This window comes from Merops nubicus, unplaced genomic scaffold (genome assembly GCF_000691845.1).
Source record: "Merops nubicus isolate BGI_N331 unplaced genomic scaffold, ASM69184v1 scaffold3406, whole genome shotgun sequence".
NCBI lineage: Eukaryota > Metazoa > Chordata > Aves > Coraciiformes > Meropidae > Merops > Merops nubicus.
Genome location: NW_008616765.1, coordinates 7,457 through 30,951, shown reverse-complemented (window position 1 = coordinate 30,951; position 23,495 = coordinate 7,457). Strand labels below are relative to the sequence as shown.

The 23,495-nt window shown below is 39.3% G+C and overlaps 1 protein-coding gene across 1 annotated transcript in view; it reads left to right on the top strand.

Moving 5' to 3' along the window:
- The window catches only part of LOC103775460 (calcium/calmodulin-dependent protein kinase type II subunit delta-like), a 45,923-nt gene extending 29,344 nt beyond the window's left edge, over positions 1 to 16,579 (top strand). The window contains exons 13-17 of the mRNA XM_008942916.1: positions 9,619 to 9,694; positions 10,765 to 10,859; positions 12,271 to 12,499; positions 15,670 to 15,719; positions 16,242 to 16,579. Coding sequence (XP_008941164.1) covers positions 9,619 to 9,694; positions 10,765 to 10,859; positions 12,271 to 12,499; positions 15,670 to 15,676 — 407 coding nt within the window. The 3' untranslated portion in view covers positions 15,677 to 15,719; positions 16,242 to 16,579. The remainder of the gene's footprint in view (positions 1 to 9,618; positions 9,695 to 10,764; positions 10,860 to 12,270; positions 12,500 to 15,669; positions 15,720 to 16,241) is intronic.
- Positions 16,580 to 23,495: the final 6,916 nt, after the last annotated feature.

The window sequence follows — 23,495 nt, the reverse complement described above, 5'->3', positions numbered from 1 at the left end:
TACTTTCAGTTTTGAAGGCAGGTATTTTAACCTGAAGACAGTAGACTCGGGCTTGCTTTTTATTTATTTATTGAAATCTTAGTGTCTGTAATTTTGTCTTGCTTATGTATGCGTTTACATCTTTCAGAACTGGAACACCTTTCTTTTACTAGAAACAGTGCTTGGAAAACAGTCGAGAGCTTTAATAATTAAAGGAATAGGTAAATTCTAGAATTTGAGTCTGGAATTACTTGAAGGTGTAGGTTCCTTGCTCACATACATTTTTGATATTAACCATTGATCATGGGCTTATCTGCATGACACCAATCCCTCTTAATTTTAAGGAGAGGAGCAGAAAGAGAATACTGAAAACTGGAAGAGCATACTGGAAAACTGGCAGTGCCTTCTGGGATTGCTTGTGGGGTTTCTCCTTCCTGTAGTAGTGAGACGAGCTCTTTGGCAGCATCTTTTTGACATGAAGTTGAGATTTTTTTTTTCAGCAATGCTGCAGAATGCCGTTATTATTTCTGCAGGCAATGCACAGACACTTTAATAAAGCTGAGTTGTGAAATTTATCATGGTCAGGAAATCTAGATTTCTTCTGGTATTTTTTTGCCCCTGGAAATGAATTGAGGAAAGCACTAGTAATAATGATGATTCCCAATGGGAATACTTGCTGAGTTGTAGGGTACTTACAGATTAGGTAATTTCTGGCTAATCTGTGCTACTTCATACATCTGTAAGTTACATCTCTTCAAAACACTAACCATGCAGGAGGCATGAATTTTCATATATTTTGCTAATTTATTAAATTTTAAACTTGTTGGTTTTATTTTATTTAGCCGTAGAAAGAAACCAATTTAAACTAATCTGTTTGGAACATAGTTTCCTGAAGAAAACCCTTCAAATCTCTAAGAACATTTTTTTGTAAGGTCTTTCAAAACCCTGTATATCTCAGTACTGGATAGAGGGATAAACCTACGCTGGCATCTGAACAGAGTCATTTACGGCTACTGCCTTCACGACTGTTCTTTGACAGCCACAGGCCCTCCCAAAAGTACATCATTAGCATTGTTTGTGTGCTCAAAAGATTTTATAAGTGCTCGTTGCTTGTAATTAAATTCTCGTTATTTTTCTTTTGGCCTTCTCTTTTTCTTCCTTCACATCTCTTTGACCCTCATACAGCTCTCACAAAGGAGGGTGACATGGAGAGGTTGTGTTCCACCCACCACCACTCCTCTTCCATTGCTTCTTCATCTCACTGGTCGCCACCCTTGCCGTGCCCCAGCGGCCGCTCCTGCTGCCAGTGCCTACTGAGGATTCTGATCACACTCTACCTCGTCATCTTTGTTTGTTCATATGTTGTGTTTCTTTCCATCAATTCAGCGGGCAAGTCCATGAAAAGTACAAACTCAGAGAGTCATTCGCTTGAGTCTGAGCTTTCCCACTCCACTCCTTCTGTACTGTGTAAGTTGAGAGACTCATTTTGATCTGATGATCTCCTCTTCCCTCCCCGTCACCTGACAGTAGCACAAAAAAAGGTCAATACTGTGATCTGTCTCATCTAGGAATGACCTTTTCTTAGGGTTAACAAAAATATGGAGTATATTATTTTAGATATTTGTTCTTTGACCAGGTTTATTAAATGCAAAAAGCCTTTTTATCAGTTGTAACAGCAGTATAGATAGGTATGTATTCCAGAAAGTAATATCTTACAGAGTTAATCTTTGCAGTAGTTTTCAACTTAGAGAGAGATTTCACTCACCTCTGGCTTGGATCTTGGATAGGGTCTCCAGATTAATTACCTGTTGCATTAATGGATGTCATCAAGTTACTTTCTTTAGCATCACCATTGAAGAAGCAACATTAAAGGTGCTGTGACAGCCCTTAGCTTGCAGGATTGAATCACAACAACGACGAAGTTTTATGCTTTGCTTCAGAGGGGATTTGTGGTGCTTAGTGACAATTATCTGTAATGGAAATCTTTAGGTTTTCCCCAGAGAGGAGAAAGGCATGGTGTTAGTAGCTTGGATACTGCTACAGACAGCTACAGTAATGAAAAATTTTCACTAGCAGAGAGAAATACTTAAAACAACTGTGAAAGACAATACTGCTGAGACTTTTTGGGTAAACTGTGTGGGAGTTACTGGATTTGTCAGAGACCATGATTGTAGGCTCCTGGGATCATGATTTTGAAGTCACAAGAGAATTCAGGTTAGTGTTTTCAAAAAGCAAATTTGAGACTGTAGAAGAAAAAAAGACTATTCAATTAAGTCAGACTACTACAAAGTTTAGGATGGGAGGTGGTGGTCAGAGGCACATGCAAATTCTTTGTATCAAAAGTATATGGGAAATGGGAAGGGCTGCAAAGGTTAGCTGGATGAGTATCTGTACCTGGCAGCTACTTGCCATGCTGGCACAGAGGTAAGAAGCTGGCAGCCAAAATAGTCTACAGTGTTAGCCTTGTGTACTGTGAAACTGAATTCATTCTGTTTGTTGTTAAGGAGCAATTATTATAATTATTGATGCAGATTATAATTATAAACAAGAAAAATACTGATTTCTTACCTGCTAAACTTGATAGGTTTTAATCTGCTATCACAGACATGCAAAAAAGTGGTGTAAATGTGGCATGTTGAGAAGAGACAGTTTGAGGAGGGATTATCATGTAGTTAAAGTCAGAGAATGAAACCTCTCCATTCCACCCCTAGGTGTAAGGTGTTGCAGAATGGGTTTTTAGAGGTAATGCAGTTTTCCTGTGAGTAAAATAGGCAAATGCCCCATTTCCTAGTATTATTGTTTTGGAAGTATTATTATTATCATTATTATTATCTCAACAGATCTCTTTGCTTGTTGAAGCATATTTGGAGGGGAAGAGATGTAGAATTGAGGTTTATTACTCTTTTGCCACTGTAAAGCACTAGTGGACCACACAATTTCTCTGAATTGGTAGAGCAACTAGGTAGGAGCACAGTTTAAATGCAGGTGTGCAAAGTGGCAAAGCTTGTTCATGTCTCACTTATCAAGACTTTAAACATGGTTTGAGATAGCAGCCACATTCCATGATTAATGTAACATTTTGAGAAACCATAGTGCAATATCTTGTGAGTGCAGTGACCATGATACAATTTTGTTCTGAGGCTGTAGGTGATTTGTCATTAAAAAATAATCATTTGTCAACATTTACCACAGTAAAAATCACAGTATAATTGTATGGTAGCTCCAAGGAGAGAACATCATTAGAAATAATCTATTTTGTATAAATAAAAAAAAAATCTGTAGGGCCTGTGAGGGTCCTGTTTTTATGCAACACAAGAAAGAAATTTCTAGTGTCTTCCTCTTTCTTTTCACACTTTGGTTATTTTCAGAGTATAGAAATAATATCAGTGGCTGTATGCTTTCCATCTAATTTGCTGGGATGATGTTCAGATTAGAAGTGAAGCTAGATTCCCACCTACTGTGCCATTAAATTTTAGGAGACCAACGTCACCTGGTTAAGCACTGTACTGGTTTAAAACAATAACACAGTGGGTAGGTTTTGTCTCCCCAGGTTTAGACATCCTCCACAATGTTTGAGCTAGTTGTCTAGACTCCCCTTAGCCAACGCAAATAGGTCAGATGAGTCACTCTCGTCTTAAGCATCTATTTTAGGATATGATGAATCGTGCCCTGAAAGTGCTTATTTCTCTCCATTGACTATAAGGGAGGGTAGTTGAGAGAACAAACTCACTTGTCTGTACTTATACATGTCCTAAATATGAGATTAATCCAGCCTGATGTGCACCGAGATCTGTAGTTAAGAATACTGAGCTGAAAAGTTGTAAGGGTTTTTTCCTTGAGAAACAACGTGTGAGCAAGAAGCAGAATCATTTGAGTCATCTTTGAGTTCATGTGCTAATCTGTAAAGAGGGTACCTCAGTCTTCTGGAATGGTGCTTTACTGCTCAGCAGGGATTTCATGGCTCTCTGTTTCAAAGCAAACAGTAGTAAGGGGTGTGCAGCCCCCTGATTTGGGTTATTCTTTCGAAAAGGGAGGTGATCTGTCTTTGCTGTGGATTTCACAGGCCCTGAGGCAGGTGCTGTCTGCACTGTGCTGATTTGAGAAGCTGTTCTCTGAAAGACCAGAAATACTGGGTTTATAATTTGCTAGTATGATGAAAAACTTCATGGGTAATATGGTGGTCAGTCAGTTACCAAGGACTCCTTTTGCATTTCACAAAACATGAAGTTTCTGGTGCATATATTTCTGAAGACTCATTTTCACATACCTACAGCTCATTTTTATTCTACACCTTCTCTCAGCAATTAAAATACCAGAATAGCTGTCATTTCTGTGTGATTCTTGTAAATTGAATTTACAAATGTTGCTTGGGGCTACAGGAAGGGAAGAAAAGCCCCATAGTTCCCTCCTAGAAAAACAGGGTTTGCTGTTGGTTTGTACATTTTTTTTTTCCTGTGATAGCTGATTTCACTGGCTGTGAGATTGTACCTTGTAGGTTTAAGGCATTTATAGTTTGCGATGCTTTTTGAGTAAATGGTGTTCTTACTTATTTTGTGTTCTTTAGATATTGATGTTAATGGTATTCCTGAATTATGGAAGATTATTCCCACCGTGTAGCTGAGTGGGGAAAAAAGGTGGAGGTTGAGGTTAATAACTGTTCAAGCTAGAGCTAGAGTTAGTACCTCATTTAAAGATAACACTTAGTACAGCAGTGCTGCAGAAATTGTTTTAGCTGGTGTTAGAAAATGTTCTATTTTGTTCTTATTTGGTCTTTTTATAGCTCTTCTTCATGATGTTTTTCTTGAACTGCCTTTGTATTAGTCATATACCTACTCACTTGCCAAAGCAGGGGTCCTATTTTGTGGAACTGCTAGTATCTTACTACCTTATCTCACTGACCCTATAGAGGTCAAGGTTATATTTAGAAAGTAGGTCCAAGGTCTTTAATGTATTTATCTCACCCATAATCTGAGTGAAGAATGTAAAAGCTATCATCTTTTCTACACAAGTTTGCCATTTTATGGTAGCTTTCTGCTATACTACCTGCAGTCTTTTTCATTACTAGTTTTTCAAGAAAATGGCACAGCACCTTTGCCTTCTTTGAACAATATTCTTCCCTCACACATCAATTGTTTAAAAAACACTGAATGTTTTTTTGTTAAGAAATCCTAATGCTACAGAGATTATAGGATTTTATGCCATAGAAAGGCGTTGCCATATTCTAAGACATTATAGATGAGTCAGGCTTTATTTTTTCAACTGGCTTTTACCTCATGCCTTAGAAAAAGTAGCTGAACCAGTTTTATCAGAAACCCATTAGAATTTTTTAGTTTCCCTCCTGTATCTTAGAGTACTTTTGCCATTTAGCAGACAAACTCCTACATGCCATAAGACTAGATACAGTCTTTGCACTCTGAACATCTGATGATATTTTAAAAGGAGATAATAAGACAGCCATAATACACATAGTTCATGATGCCAAAGAAATAGCACATTTTGGGTAAGAAATCAAATTAAAATGATTGTAAGTGACAGTTTCCTGGCAGATGGCTCTTCCCTCATGCCTCGTTTGCCTGCTTGTTGTCCTTGTGTAGTTTGTACTGTGTGTGTAGATAGAAAAAGAAATTGGAAGTTTGGAAGAGCACATTACATGGAGTCCATCAAATTTATAATGCAAATGGAGTAATTTTCTTATCACTTTAGTAAATGCCAGTTATTTCTGTAAGATGAGGTCTGCAATATCAGGACCTTGTTGCTACCAATATCCATTTCACCTTAGTTCATCTTCAGTGTCTTCTCCTTTCTTCCTTTGCACTAAGGAAAAGCAAAGGTATTTGACTTGGTTCATGTGGCCACCAAGCCATAGCTGCAGCTTCCTTGTTGCTGCTCTCCAGTCTCCTTCCAGCTTTCTGCTTGTTGTATTCCAGTTCTTCCCTGTCTCCTTTCTCTTCCTTCCTCCCAGGCTAAACCTCTTCTTCCGAGACAGTGTATTTATAGGCTGGAATACTTTTGGTCTATATTTGTACTCTGACTCCCTCCACCCACACCCACAGCAAGTATAAAATGCTAAGGTAAAAAAGATCCCCATAACCAAGCAGTAGGAAGTTTGTGTGAAATCACAGTGGCCACTGAGATTTTTAATCAGTCTTTGAGATCTGGTGTGATGATTTCACACCGCCTTGTTCCTGACCACCTTTTTCTTGCAATGTCCACTCTTGTCATCAAATGAGTAAGGGCTGAGAGTGAAGAGGGCTTCTTTGCACACAGGATAACTAATTTCTGGAATTCCCGCTTCTAAGTTATGCTCCACCTCTCTTTGGCTCCTACTCACTTCCTGCCAATGAGATTGCATATCAGATGACAAAACAATAAGAAATCTAATTTTCTAATATGTGTTTAATTAATTGTGTGTTGATGAAAGGGAACAGTAGTGTAATTGCTTCCATTTTCAGTTTCACGTGGTACTTGCAATTCTGTAGAGAATCTGAGAAATTAATCAGGAAGCAGATGATTTGGCAACATCTTTGTTTTCCTCATGGTCCACATCATCAACTGTGAGGTCTTTCCACAAGTACTGGAAGAACTGACACTAGTGCTGGAATTGGACTGGTCATTAATTTGAGCCAGCTACACTGCCTTGACCTCCTTTGCTGGCCTGTAGAGCTTCCTGATGGATGCAGTTTATATTCCATGGACAGGTCAGCAGGCACAGCTCTACTGTATGTTAGTACTGCCCAGAGGAACTTTGCTGGAACTATATTCTGTAATATTAGGTAGCTTCTGTCAGAAAGCTTCATGAAAATGAGTATCGTGCTGCAATTTCAATTTGGAAATAAAAACAGGGAAAAGAGCAGGTTGGAAATACGGTTCCGTTTCCTCCTTCTGGGGTTGATGTTGAATTATATCTTGTGATATAGTACAACATCAAAGGTATGATAGAAAATGCAACATTTTGATGGACCCAAAAGAATGTTTTAAATATATTTTGGCAAAAATTTCTCTTCTCATTCAGACTGAAATGAAGCCTCAAAATCTTAGATTCACAGAATCTCATGCTGCTGCTCATACTGTTGAAGGCACAAACAGATGCCAGGGAGTGAATAGATTCAGATGGTTGCTGTTGTTTGTTGTCCCCTGTCAAAGTATGTGTAACGTTTAAGTTAACTTGCTAAAACCTGGAAAAGAAGTGACTGATGTTAATGAAAAAGGGAGTATTGCCAGTTGTCTCTACCCAAGTGACAGTAAAATTATGCATCCGTGTGGTTTTATGTCTCTTGCACGTGGAAACTGCAGTACCTTTGTTGACATTTTCATTGCTTACATTACAGTTATCTAATGACATGATCTCATGATTATGTAACAGCTCATCAGAGGTTTTTACCTCATTTCCCACTGTCTGATTGAATAGTCTGTAATTTCTTAGTCTCTGATTGGAATGTGTTCCTAGGTTATTTAATCTAAAGCTTCAGCTGAGTTATATGTCTGTGAGATGTAGCGTGCAAAGCTCGCCTTTTTCTCACTGCTTGAAGTCTGCATATTCTGCATTTCTTTTTTGCCAGACTTTTCTAACATTGCACCATTATTTCTTACTCAGCCATCCTGCCACTTGGCTTGTGCTGACCATGCCATACAATGTCCACAGTTTGGTCTGTGTTGTTTAAACATATGAGTGGATCCATTGCTGATCTGCAGTCAAAACATCTCTTCACTAAAATTCTGTGTTCTTTCCACAATCTTTGTGAAAAAGAAGGCAATTCATACTTGAGACATTCTTAATAATCACGCTATCTAGCAGGCAAGAGCTACTCACAGAACACCTTGCTAGATTTTTATATCTGCTTTTTTTCTCCATTGTTCTTTTTCTTGATGGTTTCTTTTTGGTGTTTTTTGTCTGAATGTGTTAGGTTTGCACTTGCTAAAAGAGATGGTGGAACATGAAAGACAGGAAAAGGTTCTTTAACACCACACTACCTGTTCTTGCAGTACAGCATAGGAAACTTGCATTCTGCCTGTGCTTCCCAACATTTTCTTCTTGAAGAAGAATGTGAGCTCTCTCAGTACTTTGGTTTTAACATTCCAAGCAACATTTGTGTGTGTATTAGTCCATCTGCAGGAGTGTGCAGGAGGATTGCAACTGTTGCTTGCATAATACAGCCGGTTGCTTGCATTTCTTTTTATTTCAAGCTTGGTCTTCCAAATTGTCTTTCTGAGGTTTAGTAGGGAACTGAATGTAAGTTAAATCTTTGCAAATATACTGGTAAAACCTCTCTCCCTTATCTGTTTAGCATTAAGGGTTACAGAGCACTGGAGCAGGCTTCCCAGGGAGGTTGTAGAGTCTCCTGCCTTGGATACTTTTAAGCCCCATCTGGATGCGTTCCTGTGTGACCCACCCTAGAGTAAATGGTCCTGCTCTGGCAGAGGGGTTGGACTCGATGACCTCTGGAGGTCCCTTCCAATCCCTAACATTCTGTGTGATTAAACTCACAAAGATCTGTATGTGAGAGCAGTGGCACTCAGGTTGAACTTCATCAGTATAAAGTTGAGCTTTACCAAATGATGAATACACAGAATAAAAATATCAACTTCTGTTCCTCAAAACCCAAGATTTTAAAAGCAGAAGTCACTTTTCAAAGTGAAATGAGTAAGTTTTTCCATCTTGATAAAGTTTCTTAAACTTTGCCTTCCTAGAGTAACTGGTATTAGTAATAACTATACTGCTGTGCAGGCACTTGTTTGCTCTGAACTGTTTTAGTGTGACTCCTGCCAACAGTAACAAATACTGAGCTGTGGGCTTACTTCTTGGTCAATAGATAAAGGAGACACTGCTTCACATATTTTTGCCTTTGAGATGTATGCAAACATTGCTTGAGTTTGAATATGCTTACTAGAAATTCACATTCTGCCTGTTGTTTTAATGTATTGTACTTCTGTCACTTTTTAGCATTTAGTAGTAGTAGATGTACTGTAATATCACCAAATGATCTGAGACTTACTGTAATACAGACACATTAAGCATTTTACAATCAAAGGATAGGCACAGTCATACAAGTCGGAGCTGAAAGACACTCTTGTAATCAGACCTGTGTGGATGTGGATGTGTTAATATGTAATCCCTCCGTTTTGCACCAGGCAATCTCAATTACAGGCTTAGGATCTAAACTTCTCTTAACTTAAAAGTACATGTTTGACCAAAGCAAACACCAAGTGTTACCAAGATTCTTAAAAATTGGCATAAGAGATCTGCAAGGTAAAGGCCCCACATGTGTATGAAACATTAGAGCATAACCTGTAAAACAATCACCAGTTTCCTTTAATTCTAATTTGAGTTGTGTTTGGGTTTGGTTTGGTTTTGCTTTTTAACCAGCAGATCCTTCAGCAAAGGAAAGGTGATTATAGAAGCATGATAGCAAAGTGGGTTGATCTTGACATGTGATTAATTTCCTCGAGAATACAGTACACTGAAGCCTAAACAGTGTAAAGCAGCAATATAACATCATGTCCTTTGGTCATAGAAAAGGAAGAGAAATGGCTGTAGCACAATCTGAGGAATGACAGAATCCCTTTGTTATGGCTGTTTTTTCAGCTGGCACTTTGCACTTTGCCTTTCATTTTAAGAGTTGCATTTGTATCTCTCTCCAGCTCGTAAGCAGGAGATTATCAAGGTTACTGAGCAGTTGATTGAAGCTATCAACAATGGGGACTTTGAAGCTTACACGTAAGTTTCCTCAGTTCAGAGGGAGTGAGGAGAGTTGATGTATTTGATGCTCTATATGTAAATATGTGTATTTAGATATGAGTGTGTGTGTTTGTGTTTATATATTGTTAAAGTTCCTTCTCTGATGCCCCCAAGAAACACAAGATGCGTTCATCACTGCTCTGCCCAGACAGGATCATAATCATGATGCCAAATATGCAGTGACCTATCTTCGTCTACAAATGTCAAGTCACATTTATGAGCTAGAATCCAGAAAACACAGTAGAAGCCTCTTTAGCAGAAAATCTTTATTGTTTCTAGAGATTGATATTGACTAGAATCCCATTTGTACTTCAGAGTACAAAAGACTACATGGAATTTAGGTTCCACCAGCCTCAACTGAGCACTGTGGAAGAATTTGCTGGGGGAAGGCAGACTGATTTCCCTGTCAGCTTTCCTGTTTGATGGAAATGCAATTCCATCCCTTCCTACATCAAAAAAAAAAAAAAAAGGCAAAAAGTACAGGAAAGCCCTTCCCAGCATTTCTGTGTGTTTCTGTGGATAGATTCTCCAGAAGCCTCACAATTGAACGGTGACGCTGCTTGTCCTGTTTAAAGGCTTGGCAGCACTAAATTTCAGCTTGGTATGATCACATTAAAACCTTCGTTGTACAAATGTCAAGTGTAAACTTATTCCAATTTCTTAGCTAAATTTTGTCACTGTAAAAAAGAATCATTTAAAGCTTCCTCAAATAATGATGATGGATTGCACAGAAGCAGTCTTCAGAGTCACAAGTAAAAGTTCCTGGTTGTAATATCGTTGATGTGGGATGTTCTTTGGCAGTCTTTCTTTTTGGTCAAAAGATGATTTATATGGGATTTAATCCACCTGAAGTAAGCTGCCAGATTTACTACTTGAGGTGAAACCAGAACTCCATAGCTTCTCCCCATTTAAGTTCTGTTCTTTTCCAGTGTGAAGGCACAGGTGAGTAACAGTCTGATGGGAGTAAAGGAAATATTTAAAAGGTAATCCCCCCAAAGTTATATTACATAACTGCACGTTTTTATTACAGAATTTCCTCTCTTCCACAGAAAAATCTGTGATCCGGGCCTTACGTCTTTTGAACCTGAAGCACTGGGTAATCTAGTAGAAGGGATGGACTTCCACAGGTTTTACTTTGAAAATGGTAAATACTCCTTTTTCAGCACTGTGAATCTTCATCTGTTCCTTATGATTTGGTTTCTTTGGTCTAGTTATTAGTTTGGGAATTCATGCATTAGGGGAGAGGAAAGAAGTTCTGCTGTATGTGTGTTTCTGTCTGTTTCTGTTGTGTTCATTCACACATCATAGGGCACCTTGAGTAGCAGAGGAAAGTTTCCGGTATTTGGAAAGAGAAAATCAAGATGTATAAAAGAAAAAAACAAACCATAGATAACTCTCATACATTATTTTTTTTTCCATTGAGGAAAAAAGTATAATTAAGTCTTGCTTAAAGAATCATGTGAGACACAAAAAATACCCTTTGGATTGTACAGAAGCAGTTTTCAGAGTCACAGGTACAAATTCCTAGTTGTCGTACCTTTGACTTGTGATGCCTTCTTTGGTGGTCATTTTTTTTTGTCAAAAGATGATTTATACTCGTGCTGTGAGCATACATAAAATAAAGGTCACCAAATCATGTGATTACTGTGATTGCAACTAAGAGTCAGCAGTTTCATTGAGTATGTGATAGATAGAGGAAGATGTTACAGTTACTCCGTATGTACTGCTGAGGATCTGATCAGCAGCTGTCTTTTTTTGTATTAGTGCGTTTGCTTGTGTGTGTGTGTATATATATGAAAACATCTATATAGATTATATATATTACAGTCATGTCAGCTGTAAGAAAGAAAAATTACCCATAGAGTGGATTTAATAAAGCTTTGGAGGATCATGTAATGTAGTTAACCGTTTCAGAGCAGACTTGATTCAAAAGGAAATAAAATACTTTAAGTGAAGATACCAGTTTATCCAGTAATTTCTCAGAAATGTGTGAGCATAAAATGGGATTACCATATTCCCAAATTATCTTTCACCTCCAAAACAGCATTTCCATTATTTTGCCTTAACACATTGCCTTTCACTCCCACTGCCATTTAGTTTTCATAGATGTCAGCACTTAATAAAATATGTCACAAGAGTGGGTTAAAAGCTGAGTTACTTTAACTGCAAATATAAAGTACAACTCTCATTAGACATGAGACACAGGAGCCAAGCTGAAGTATTGGGAAAACTCAGTTGGGAAGCTGAAGATTGTGGCCTTCACTTTATTTAATCCATGTAGATACCTACTCCATGTGGGTGCATGGATTAAATAATATGCACTATTAAAAATTTGGTTTCTTTAGAGGAAAGGGGAAAACATGCTTTATGCTGTGGATATGCTGATTTTTATAACATACTTGAGCTAGTTGTCAGTCGTGATTATCAGTAAACAATAATTATTCCTTTGTATCTGCTATTTGAGATTTTTCCATTGTAAAATTTGGCGAGATGAGTTGTTTTGGCTAACGCAGAGCAAACTTAATTCATCCTCTGTACACGTGTTTGTTTCCTAGCTCTATCCAAAAGTAATAAGCCAATCCACACCATTATCCTGAATCCTCACGTCCACCTGGTGGGCGAGGACGCCGCCTGCATCGCGTACATCCGGCTCACGCAGTACATGGACGGCAGCGGCATGCCAAAGACCATGCAGTCGGAGGAGACCCGCGTCTGGCACCGCCGCGATGGGAAGTGGCAGAACGTCCATTTCCACCGCTCAGGGTCACCAACAGTACCTATCAAGTAAGAAACAATTCAGACCACAAGCTTCAACTATGTAGGTCACACCAGATAGTCTCATAGCTGCTTTTGGCCTTAAAAAATCTGAAACCGTCCTCTTGGTAGTGTGAGTTCTTGTGGCCATTCATGCAGTGTGTGCTATATTCAGTAGCGTGTGTATAGTATTGGTGCAAATATTTTTTAAATAATGCTTTTGTTGTTGTTGTTTTCAACTGTGATGCCCACTGATCCAACACGGTCCCTAACTGACAGCTTGAAGAGCAGAAAACTGCTTTGATGTAGAGAAGGCTTAATAGAAGTCAAACAAATTAGGATTGGAAAACCTGAATGAGAATTTCAGGAGAACCTGAGAAAAATAAAAAGCAATAGGATACATGGAGCTGTTAGAGCTGACTGGAAAGTTTCAAGGACAAAAGTATTGCTGTTCAGAAAAACTGAAACTTGAGCAATATTTGTTGTGATTTCCAGCCACTTCTACTTACCCAGGCATAGTTACATTCACTGCAAGTTGGTTTTGAGACTGTTTACATTGTAAATTAAGTCATACAAGTACCTGTCACATTCTTATCTCTTCCCACACTCTCTCTGCTTAACTGATGAATAGTCACTGTCTGATAGATGTGACATCTACGTGGGTAAGCCTCAGATCTCCCCCACCATCGTTTTCCTCTTTTGTTCATTCAGCCATCTCTGGGTGCCCTCTCATACCCTCAGAGTCATGTAATGACTCTCAACGCACTCAAACCTCAATCCCCTGAGCCAGATTCTCAGCAGTGTGAATTACAGCAGGCTCATAGTTGCAGTAACAAGATAAAGAGTCACGACTTCTGCAAGAGGCTCTGCTCAGGTCCTTTGCTTTTCTTCTGCCTGCAGCCTTCGCTAGTGCTGCCGTGTCCCTCAGAGCCCAACCTTGCTGACCTCTGGCTTGGGTTAGGCTCTTCCCAAATTCAACAGCAACACTAGTCTCCAATATGAAATAATACTTGATACAGCAAGGAACATGATAGAATGAAGAACTTCAGTGGGGATGAATTCTTTATTATTATTCTTTATTTAGCAAAAAGTCATTCAATTACTTAGTGATAAGTATAGCATTCTTTTTAAAAATGTGAAACCAATGGGGCCAGGAACCATGTCGTCCTTTCTTCACATTCCAGCTGCACTGCCAATGTTTACAAAGACAATAGTGACAGAGTAGTTACATTTTTTTGAAATGCAGTGTTATGTAGATTTTTTTGACATTTTCATAAAGGAATTTTTTGTCAAGGGATCTGCCCTGGGTATGTGTAGAGCCAGAAAGCAGAAGTGAAAGAGGTTCATTTGTCCTAGTAAGTGTTTAGAGCAGAATGACATGAACTAGAGACATTAGAGCATTAATCTTTTCCTCTGGGGCTTTTTTGGGGGTAAGGTGGCAATGTCCATTGTTGATTTTTTTTTTTAACGTAAACCTATTTACAGGAGACAGCACAAAAGAGGAAAGGTCTTTTTGTTTTTACTTGCTCCTGTCACTGTTCTAGAATATCATTGGTCTGAGGGTTAGAAACCCTACTTTCTAGCCATTAATTCTAGTTGTATTCAGTGTGTTCTTGATTATTCTTATTTCATCCTTGTTCTGTACTGGGGTTGGTATGCAGACATGAGCTGGTTTATATGAAGGCCGATAAGATCACTTCCCACCTTCTATTTTCATAGGGCAAATAAACAATGCTAACTTGGTTGGCTTTTTTTTTGTTATTGTTAAGATCTCCATTATCCTTGCTACATTAATAGTCCTTCACTGTCTTTTTCCATTTGAAGTTGGTCTTTTCATTAGCTTGGCTTCTTCTGAAATACTCTGTATAGTTGTGGCCAGAGCTTTATTTAACTTCACAGTGTCTTTCTTTTCCCTGTTGAGAATGCCAGACCTGCGGTGTTCTGGCCTGACTTTTGCACTTTTGTCATCTATGTCACATCAGCAGATCATCTAAGACAGCCACATACTTATCCTCAACTGTCATTTCCAACCAACAAGTCTATAGAAACTTTCACTGAGTGTGCAGCTTCGTACTTCCTGTTATTTCATGTAACATTTCTGGATTATCCAGCCCTCAAGATTGTTGGGTTCACCTTGCACAATACTCCTGTTTTCCTTGGTATTTATAGTGCCTTCCACCTAAGTGTAAGTATACTACATGAGATCAGTCCTGCTGCTTGTGCTCATTGGCAAAGACTAGTGAGTCTCCTCTAGGCTGATTGTTCCCCTTCCATTGCCATTTTTCTTCTAGTTATTTTACATATTCTTTCTTTCATCTCCATCTTCTCAAGTTTAACTGTTAGATTCCCATGTAGCACCTTCTATAACCCTTGAACTTCACTCTTACTTTTTGCAGTCAGAGCAGCACTGTACCAATAACTCCATTTTGGAAAACTACAGAAGTAATTTAATTAAAATACTGTTCTAGATTATCCTTCCTTTCTTTTTTCATATTTTAAATAAATAGCTATTTTCTTTAATTATTACCAATATACTTTAGATAATAATGGCACTTCCATAATAAAAAAAGTATCTTCACTAACATCTGAAGAAGAATTTCAAATCAAATAAACTTGCAAAAGCAATTACAGCTGTGATCTGCTTTTGCAGACAGGGTATCCTAGATTATGTCGGATCAGTTGCTGCAAAGCCAGTAGCTTATGTGTCTTCAGGACTGCAATAAGCAGTGTGCATAAATTGAAGGACAGAACTGAGCTCTTTGGTAGTTATAGGTGTATGGAAATGTTCCCTTGTGGCAGATGATTCATTTGGAAAGGAATATGAGCACAAATGTATATTTGGTTTATAACAAATTTTATTTGTAGTTTTTCCTGGAGTCTTGACAAGGCAAACTTTGGTTTCTATCTTGTCCATTGTTTCTTTGAGTGATAGGACTGATGGTACGAAATATTTCTCTGTATTCCATGTTCTTAAGAACTTGTGCTGATGTGTTTCTGCCAAACTCTGCCTGCACACGCACAGAGAGGACCTGCAGGATATGGGCAGTCAAAGGGCTGTTGGACCTAAAACTGACTCCCAAACTTAAATTCAGGCCTGAGATTCCCAGGTTTATATTCCCTCATTTACCACACCTTAGACCTTGTTACACTTCCAAACAGCAGGAAAACTGAAGTAAAGAGTTTGTTCTGTGTTTGTACAGTGCCTAGCACAGCGGGATCCCAGCCATGACTTCGGCCCCTAGATGCTACGGTAATGCAAGTGATGCTCTGAGCTGAGCAAGTTAATCACCTGCCTACACCTCCCTTTTCTTTCATTTTCTCTGCATTTGGCTCTCGCATGCCTTGCATGTATATGACACCTGATTCTTCCTGGTTACTTGGCTCAGTTTTTGTATGAGACTCTCAGTGCGTGGCAGTGTCTGTGATGTATGTGCTGAGGAAGTGAGTTCAACTCCGAGGTTCACAGCTGAATTTAAGAACCTCGGTTAAGGCACTTGGGCTTCCTGCCTCAGTTTCCTTTTTTAACAGCCTCTATGGCATGTTGTAAAGATGGAAAATGTCTGTAAAGTGGTTTGAAAAATAAAAGAATGCTTTGCCTGAGCATTTGGGTTTTTTTTCATTTCCCTTGGTTCTCTTCACATTATTGTGTTAAATGAACTTGAGGAGGTTGTTTTAAACAGTATTTGCTAACGCTTGAGCATGTATTGTTATCTGGTGGTGAAGTTACTTCAGTAATGGCAATTTGTTGTTTTCTTTTTCTCCTTCCTCCTAGCTAAAAATCTCAGCGGTGCCGCTGTTGCGTTTTCTGTCCCCAGCGTACCTGGTTGGTTGCCATCCCGGCCATCCCGTTCTCTTCATGCATGATTCTGAGTGCATGAAGCTGTGAAGGTTCTTCATCTAACACATTCGTGATGCACCATGTTGCTGTATATGCCATCTGTACACTGTTAACATTTCAGTGAAGGTGATGTTCCATGCAAATAGAGAAAAACAAGGCATAAAAGACAAAAAAATAAATATTTGATGGACAGGAGTAGATACAGAAGCATTTGTCACTTTCTCCATTTATGCCAAGTTTTGACAGACAACTTTAAAAACTATCCTGTTTATTATAAAAAAAAAAAAAAGAAAGAAAAAAGAAAGAAAAAAAATTACATTTTACCCTCTTTTTTTAAGAACTGTTTTTTGACTCCTCCTTTTCCCCCCAGCTCCCAGGATTTTGCTTTGGTTCTGGTAGGAACAGTTAGGAATTCCGCTGGCAGCTCCCTTACTGTACAACAGATTTTTATTAGAGCATGTAGATGGACAAAATCACTAATAAATGTGGAAGTGATAATATCTTGGCTTTGTACTAGCTGAAGCCTTTTTAGTTTATTACTTTATGTAAACTGGAAAAATCTCATCATTTGCTGGCTTGGTCACTTCAGGATTAACTGTCAATGTTCTGGTGAGCCAGCAGCTGCTTCTTTTTTACTTTTAAGTCTTTACCTTTGCTTTCGTACTACGCTAATTGAAAGTTTCTGGTGGATGATAAACCAAAATTAAAACTTGTAAAGAGCTAAGCAATGACTGAGGGGCACTTGGTGAGGACTAAAATGGAAGAATAGAGACAGATTTTTATTGCTTTTAGGCTGTACTGTAAATTTTTTCAGGAGGCTTTAAAATATACAGAATTTTGGTTAAGCTGTAGACCATTTGTGGGATTAATATACTGGAGAAATACTAGGCCTTAAAAGCCTGGTATGAAGAGTTTACTAACTTTCCAGTGCTGCTGCTGTTCGCTGGAAATGTGTTGTGGCTACACCAGTTTTCTAAGAGGACTCTAGCACTCTTCCACAGCTGTTTCTACCCCTTCTTCCCGCTCAGCCTGCTCTTGGTGTGTTGGGGCCCGTGGCACAGCGGGCAGTGCCCAGGAGGACGATCTGGGCAGCACTCACAGCTTGTTTTGGCCCCCGGTCCGTTGCTCCAAACGCCCGAATGCGCTCGGGGTCAGTTCACAACACAAACTGTGTAACTGGGACTGGTTTTGCTGGGAAAATACATCCTTGCAAGCATTTAAGCTTACTCCCATCCGTTTTTAATAGAAATATACAGAGATGGGTTATTTCCTCTTGGTTTTGTTTGTTAACTGTTGTGTTCCCAGCAGGGCTAACTGTTTTCTGCAGCGCTGTATAGTGCATGACATCTCAATCCATGTTCTTTTTAGCAGTGAAAAATTTACAACTCAGCAGCCTGAAGTTTTTAAAATGGGAAAGCTTCCTAATTTGTATCATTTCACCTTTCTGTGTTAATTACTAATCAAAAGCATTTCTTAAACATTTTGATGTTGTTACTAGTGGATGTATGGTAGATGGATTTAAGCTTCTCTGATAATTACTACGTGATTTTAAACAATATATATTTAAAATAAGCATCTACAATAAATGTGTTGAGCCATATTAACCTGCCAATGGGATCTGTGAAAAAAGTAATGGCCTCGTTTGTTTTTTTTCACATAAATTTCTTTACTTTTTTTCGTGAAGCGGCTAAAAGTGGCATAATTGTATTTAAAATTAACAAATTGGGTGTAGGGTGTTTGTTTTTTTTTTTTAATACGTCTAACATAGCATGTGGTGTTGACGTATTACTGTAGACCAAGTTTGTCTTCCACACCAAGACATGAGGAAATTGTGATTTGTTCTTTCCACCACAACTGAATTATACACTTCTGTCATTTTGGAACACTGCAGTTTACCATGGGACACAGTGTACATATTTCTTGCCATAATGGTAAATGATTGATATATTTAAGGATTAATAAATTTGTGATTTCTGCTGACATTGTGCTTGTGTTTTAATTTCCCAGTTAATGATGGGTTTTGCATTGGGAAATGTGTAATGTGTGTGAATTAACAAGTCAGAGGCACAGGTGGAGTTGTACATCCAGGTGCATCACCCGTCCAAAGAGCAGGAGCGTGTCCCTGGGTTTGTGAAATTTTCAGTGCTTCCTTTTGGGCACCATTTTGCTGTGTTTTTGTAAACAAAAAGAAAAATAGTCAGGCGAGAGCTCAAGGGTTTGGAATGTTTTGGTAAACCCCAGAGGAAGCAAAAGCAGTGTGGTCTATTGGAAGGTTTTATATTTTGTCATATCACTTTGTTTACTCATTTTTTTCCACTAAATGCTATTCCAGAAATCACTTAGACTTCCATTTTAACCGTGCCTGCCGTAAGCTGTTTGGCAGCAGTGGAATTGCTACTGATCTCAGGTATGTTGAGAGGGAGAGAGATCAATTCATAAAGCATAATGGCCAGGAGGGCGTTGGCAGCAAGAATACATTTGTTACATGCCAGGTTGAAGATGAGAGAGAGGCAGAGGTTTTGGGTTTTTTTTAATTGTTGTGGATATCCTTTTATAGCACAAATGTTTTAACATGCTGCCTCCTGGTGGCTTTTTGTAATGAAGGAACCCAGTGCTTTCATGCGTACGCTTTTTGTTCCTTATTCGCACTAAATATTTCAGAGGCTGCAAATGTCCATTTGCTGGGTCTTGAATATACACTATACACATACCTGGAGGAATCAGACTAATCTATTTTCTAAAAACGGGTTCCCAGGACACAGTTCAGAAAACAGACCAGCTCTCTCCTAGAATTGTATACTAAAGCTTAGGGCTTTCTTTTAAATTTGTACACTCATACTTTTATACGTAACTCATCTTAAGAAAAGACCACGAGTCAAAAAAGTAACTGTATTAGTTGGAGAAGGGATCCAAATTGCTTCAGGAGATTCAGTTTCTTTCTTACTAACAAAGGATTGGTAAAATACAGCTTTGGGTGAAGGAGTTACAATTTCAGTGCCACAGGTCCAGCTGCTACATGTGTGGTTCCTGCAGGAAGAGCTGCTGTAGCAGAAGCCCTGACACGCCTGTACAGGAGTAGAGGGAGGGTGTGTATATTTGGGGAAGACGGGAACATTTAATCACAGTAAAAATGTAACTGTAATGTAAAAATGGCCTTTACAAGGTGAAGAGAGAGGAAAGCAGTATTTCTGTATAAATGTTGCATTATTTCTTTAAAGTTGTTGCCAGAACCCAGCTATGAACTTGCGAATTAACTCGAAATTTGGCCCATATAACCTCTTTCATCATTATGACCTCTAATTAGTTAACAAAAGTAGATAGTTGAATGTGGCAGGTGGCTGGGGCAAGGTTGCTTCCCTCAAAACTGCAAGGGCTAAATCTGGGTAGGCACAGAATATCCGCTGAAAAGTTGCATTAAATTGCAGTGTAGAATTTATCAGGAACCTGACACACCTTGTGACAGCCAATGACTGTAAGAGATGGTACCAGAGCAAGAACCAAGAGTTCTGCTCCAGGACTGATTGCAGGATTAAGGATTCTTGGTTTCAGGGGAAAAAAAAAAAAAAGTATGTATATTAACACATTTGTGAATGAAGGTGTTTGTGGACTACTGAGCTGTTCTCTCCCTTGCACAAGTCATTTGGGGGGATTATCCAAGAGCAAAGAAACTGCAAAGACCAGATGTCAATATTGGCTAGACGTGGTGATGTTACCTCAAGTACTAGTGGTGCTTCCTACTGCCCCATTTTTAGCACGTATTCTTTTCTGGTTGATGGATAACATGTGTTTCCCATGGTGACTTTCTGAGTCTGGCAGCCACTCCTTCAAACCCCCTGTACCACAGGATTCAAAAAAAAAAATCCCAATATGCTCTGCTAGGAGGTGCATCCTCTGAGAGTTTTATGGGGAGCATAAGGAAAAATGGTAGGAGCCCCAGAGGGTGGTGGAGGAAGCAGCTCATGGTCTGTGCTCCTGTTCCTTGCAAAGTGACTGAGGATGTTACAGGCAAGGAGCACTGCTCTGGTGGGTGTCACAAGCTTTGAATTGTGCCTGCAGTGAAATGGGAGAATTCTTCTCAATTAAATCCAAAATTCCTTGTTAATTGTGGCAAATACAGTTACAGAAAACATACTAAATCATCAAACCACTGTATTGCCAACCCAAGATAAAGATACTATCCGAATTTATAAAATGGTGTATTTCTTTTTTCAGTAGTTGAGGTCAATGCTGCAGCCCAAGGGAGGCAGGATCAGGGAGCTTCGCTTCCTGTTGCACGGGCATATGGATATTCTTTGGGCTTTGATCAAATGTAAATATTTTAAAGTAGTGCCTTTTAGTAAACTGCAAAGATGACAGGAAATTATTTTGGAAATTGTTTGGAAAGCAGATTAGTGACAGGTCATGTTTTTTCTAGGTGAATAATTGAGAGCTTTGTGTTCTTTCCTGTCTCCTAGCAGCTGCCTGAACAGAGCAGAGCACAAACCCCGCCCAGGCAGCACGCCCTGACGCTGGTCTGACTGACATCTGTGCTGAGCGGGAGTCGGAACGCAGCAGAGCACCTTTACACATCATCTTAGGCACTGGTAACGTGCCCTGCTTTCTGTTCACAGCCTTGCTTTCTTATCCTCTGGTTGGCCTTGGGGCTGCCTGTAGAATATGGTGTAGATACACACGCTTAACCTCTGACATGGCAATTTCCATTTCCATGCCTTCATTGCTATTCTTCCTATCGGTAATTTTCAGACTGTCTCTCTAGACCCTTGGGAACCTGTGGATTAAAGGGTTCTGTGAAAGCTGAATAAAATTACCCTTTGGTTATACTTAAATATACCATGTATGTATTTTTTAGAACCTGGGAGTATTAGTTTCCAGCATCTGAGAGGGTTCCAGCTATGGTCTGCTTCTGTTGATCACCTCCAGGACCTTTCTTCACATTTCCAGACCATGGCATTTTCATAACATGATTGAAGGAGCTTCTGTGTAGGGTTTGAGGCATCTGAGATCACCAGTGGGACTTGCAAAACTGCATGTTCATGACTCATTAGAAGGGCAGAATTCTCCTGTGTGCTGGTAGTCAGAAAGAAACAGAAATAATCTTCAAAATGTGTACAGCAAGTACTCATGCAAAGAAATCCCTTCTAAAGAGCAATGATAGCTTTTTTTTTTTATTTTATTTTATTATTATTATTTAACAGGCTGGTTTCAGGGCCTGGGGGTAGAGCACCTTAGCAGGGATCAGGAAGACACAAGTAGGGGGTTTTTGCTCTTTCACTCAGGCCAGGAATCTGAGCCTTGTGCCGTGTCAGTGCCATAACCACAGAGGTAACACTTGAGATAGCCCTTCTCTGGTTTTATTGAGCAGGAATAGCTAGCACAAAGACTAAACGTTTTTGATGGTGAGAGGAGAAAGCAGTCTGAAGCTTTTCTTCAGTTGGATGCTTTCACCTCTGTGTCAAAAGGCACCGTTGCTGCTCCCTGCTCTCTCTGCTCAGATCCTCTCCTCTTCCCTCCATGACTAGTTCTTGTGCCCTTGGCTCCCCATCCCAAATTCTCTCCCTACTCACAAGGTACCCCAAGGTTATTACCAGACAGCATTTAGCATGTTATAACATAGTGACAGCGCATGCCACTCCTCAAAATGAATCATTTCTTTCTATGTCTGAAACTACTCTATCCATTCTCCTGATTTGTGTCCCACTTACCCTTTGTCTCTCTCTTCTGTGAGACCCGTTCCTGGAGCACAGCCAGGAGCTGGAACAACAGGCAGTGTTACTGGGCATAGTGTTGCTCTGGTGTTTGATTTGGTAGGCTTTTAAAAGCATTACCTAATTAATCCTTACTAAGTCACTGACGGTAGGCGAGCATTGCCTACCTAGTTTCATGGCTAAAAACCTGGCAATATATCATTTGCTCAAGGCCACAAAGCTGATGGATGACAGGGGTTTCTAGGTACAACAGAGTGTGTGCCAATACCCTGTGAGTTTTGAAGGTCATCCTAGTTAATTATATTAGCTAAAACCAACTTCCTGCATCTGTCAGCAGTTCAAAGCCAGTACATCTGTAAAACATCCTAAAAAAATAAGGGAAATTTTTTAAAAAAAACAGCTAAAAAAGGGAAATTTTAAAAGGGAAAAAAAAAAAAAACCTCCCTCCCAGAACCCCAAAACCAAGGGATGGGGTTTTGCCACTGATGCTGACCTACAAAAGCAAAAAGAATCTGATCTGGTATGTAGATGCCAGGTGAATCTTTCTGAGCTGGCAGACAAATAGAGGAGATGGTGATGATTGATGGAGATGTAATTACAAGGTTTCAGTTTTACAGTGACTTGGTTAAAATGTAGTGCTGCAATGCACACTCACGCAGCAGGGTCTGAACACAGAACAAAAGGTTGTCTCTTACATGTTTTTGCAGAAGGGACTTCTAAAGTTCTTTGATAGTTTCAGTTGAGAATTTCAAGCTTCTCATTTCAAGGAGCCTTCTTGGTTCCCACTGAAATTAATACATTGATAATTTTTGGTTTAAAAAAATACTTCAGTTTGAAGATAGTCAGTGAGATCCTACAGCGGAGGGTCATCCTTGTCATTGGATCCCCACCATGAAAAAAGCATTCCTCTGTGAAGGGGCACGATGAAGGAAACAGGTAATTGCAGCATTCTGTTTGCAGATAAGGGTAGACAAAAGCATAAGAGCTGTTTGACGACCAGCCCAAGACAGCTCCACTCCCTGTAACTAGGAGATGATCCCTAAATTTCTTGGTCCTATTCCAGGTCCTTGAGCATAAAAAAAAACCAACATATTTCTGCCCAGGTCATGGCTTGAGATTCTGTCCTTGAGCCACTGTTAAAAAGAAGCCACCTCCTTTTTGCTGGCTGAAGATGCTTGATGCAGTCCAGATGCTAGTACAACAGAGGGGACAAGCCAAGTAACTGGTGTCCTCAGTCTGTAATTAAATGTGATTGAAAGGGAGAGTTAAGGGCAGGAAAAATTTTTATCCCTCATCCTTTCATAAGCATCTGCTTACAGACCTTGATGCTCATTTTTATTACCTTTCAGAAAAGTGGGCTGGATAATGTAGTTGAGATGTATTCTTATGATTAGAAGTAGGTTCCTTCTATTTGCTGTACTTCCATCTGTCTGCCAGGAGGCAGAATTTATGTACACATGACATGAAATAAATCTCTTCAGTT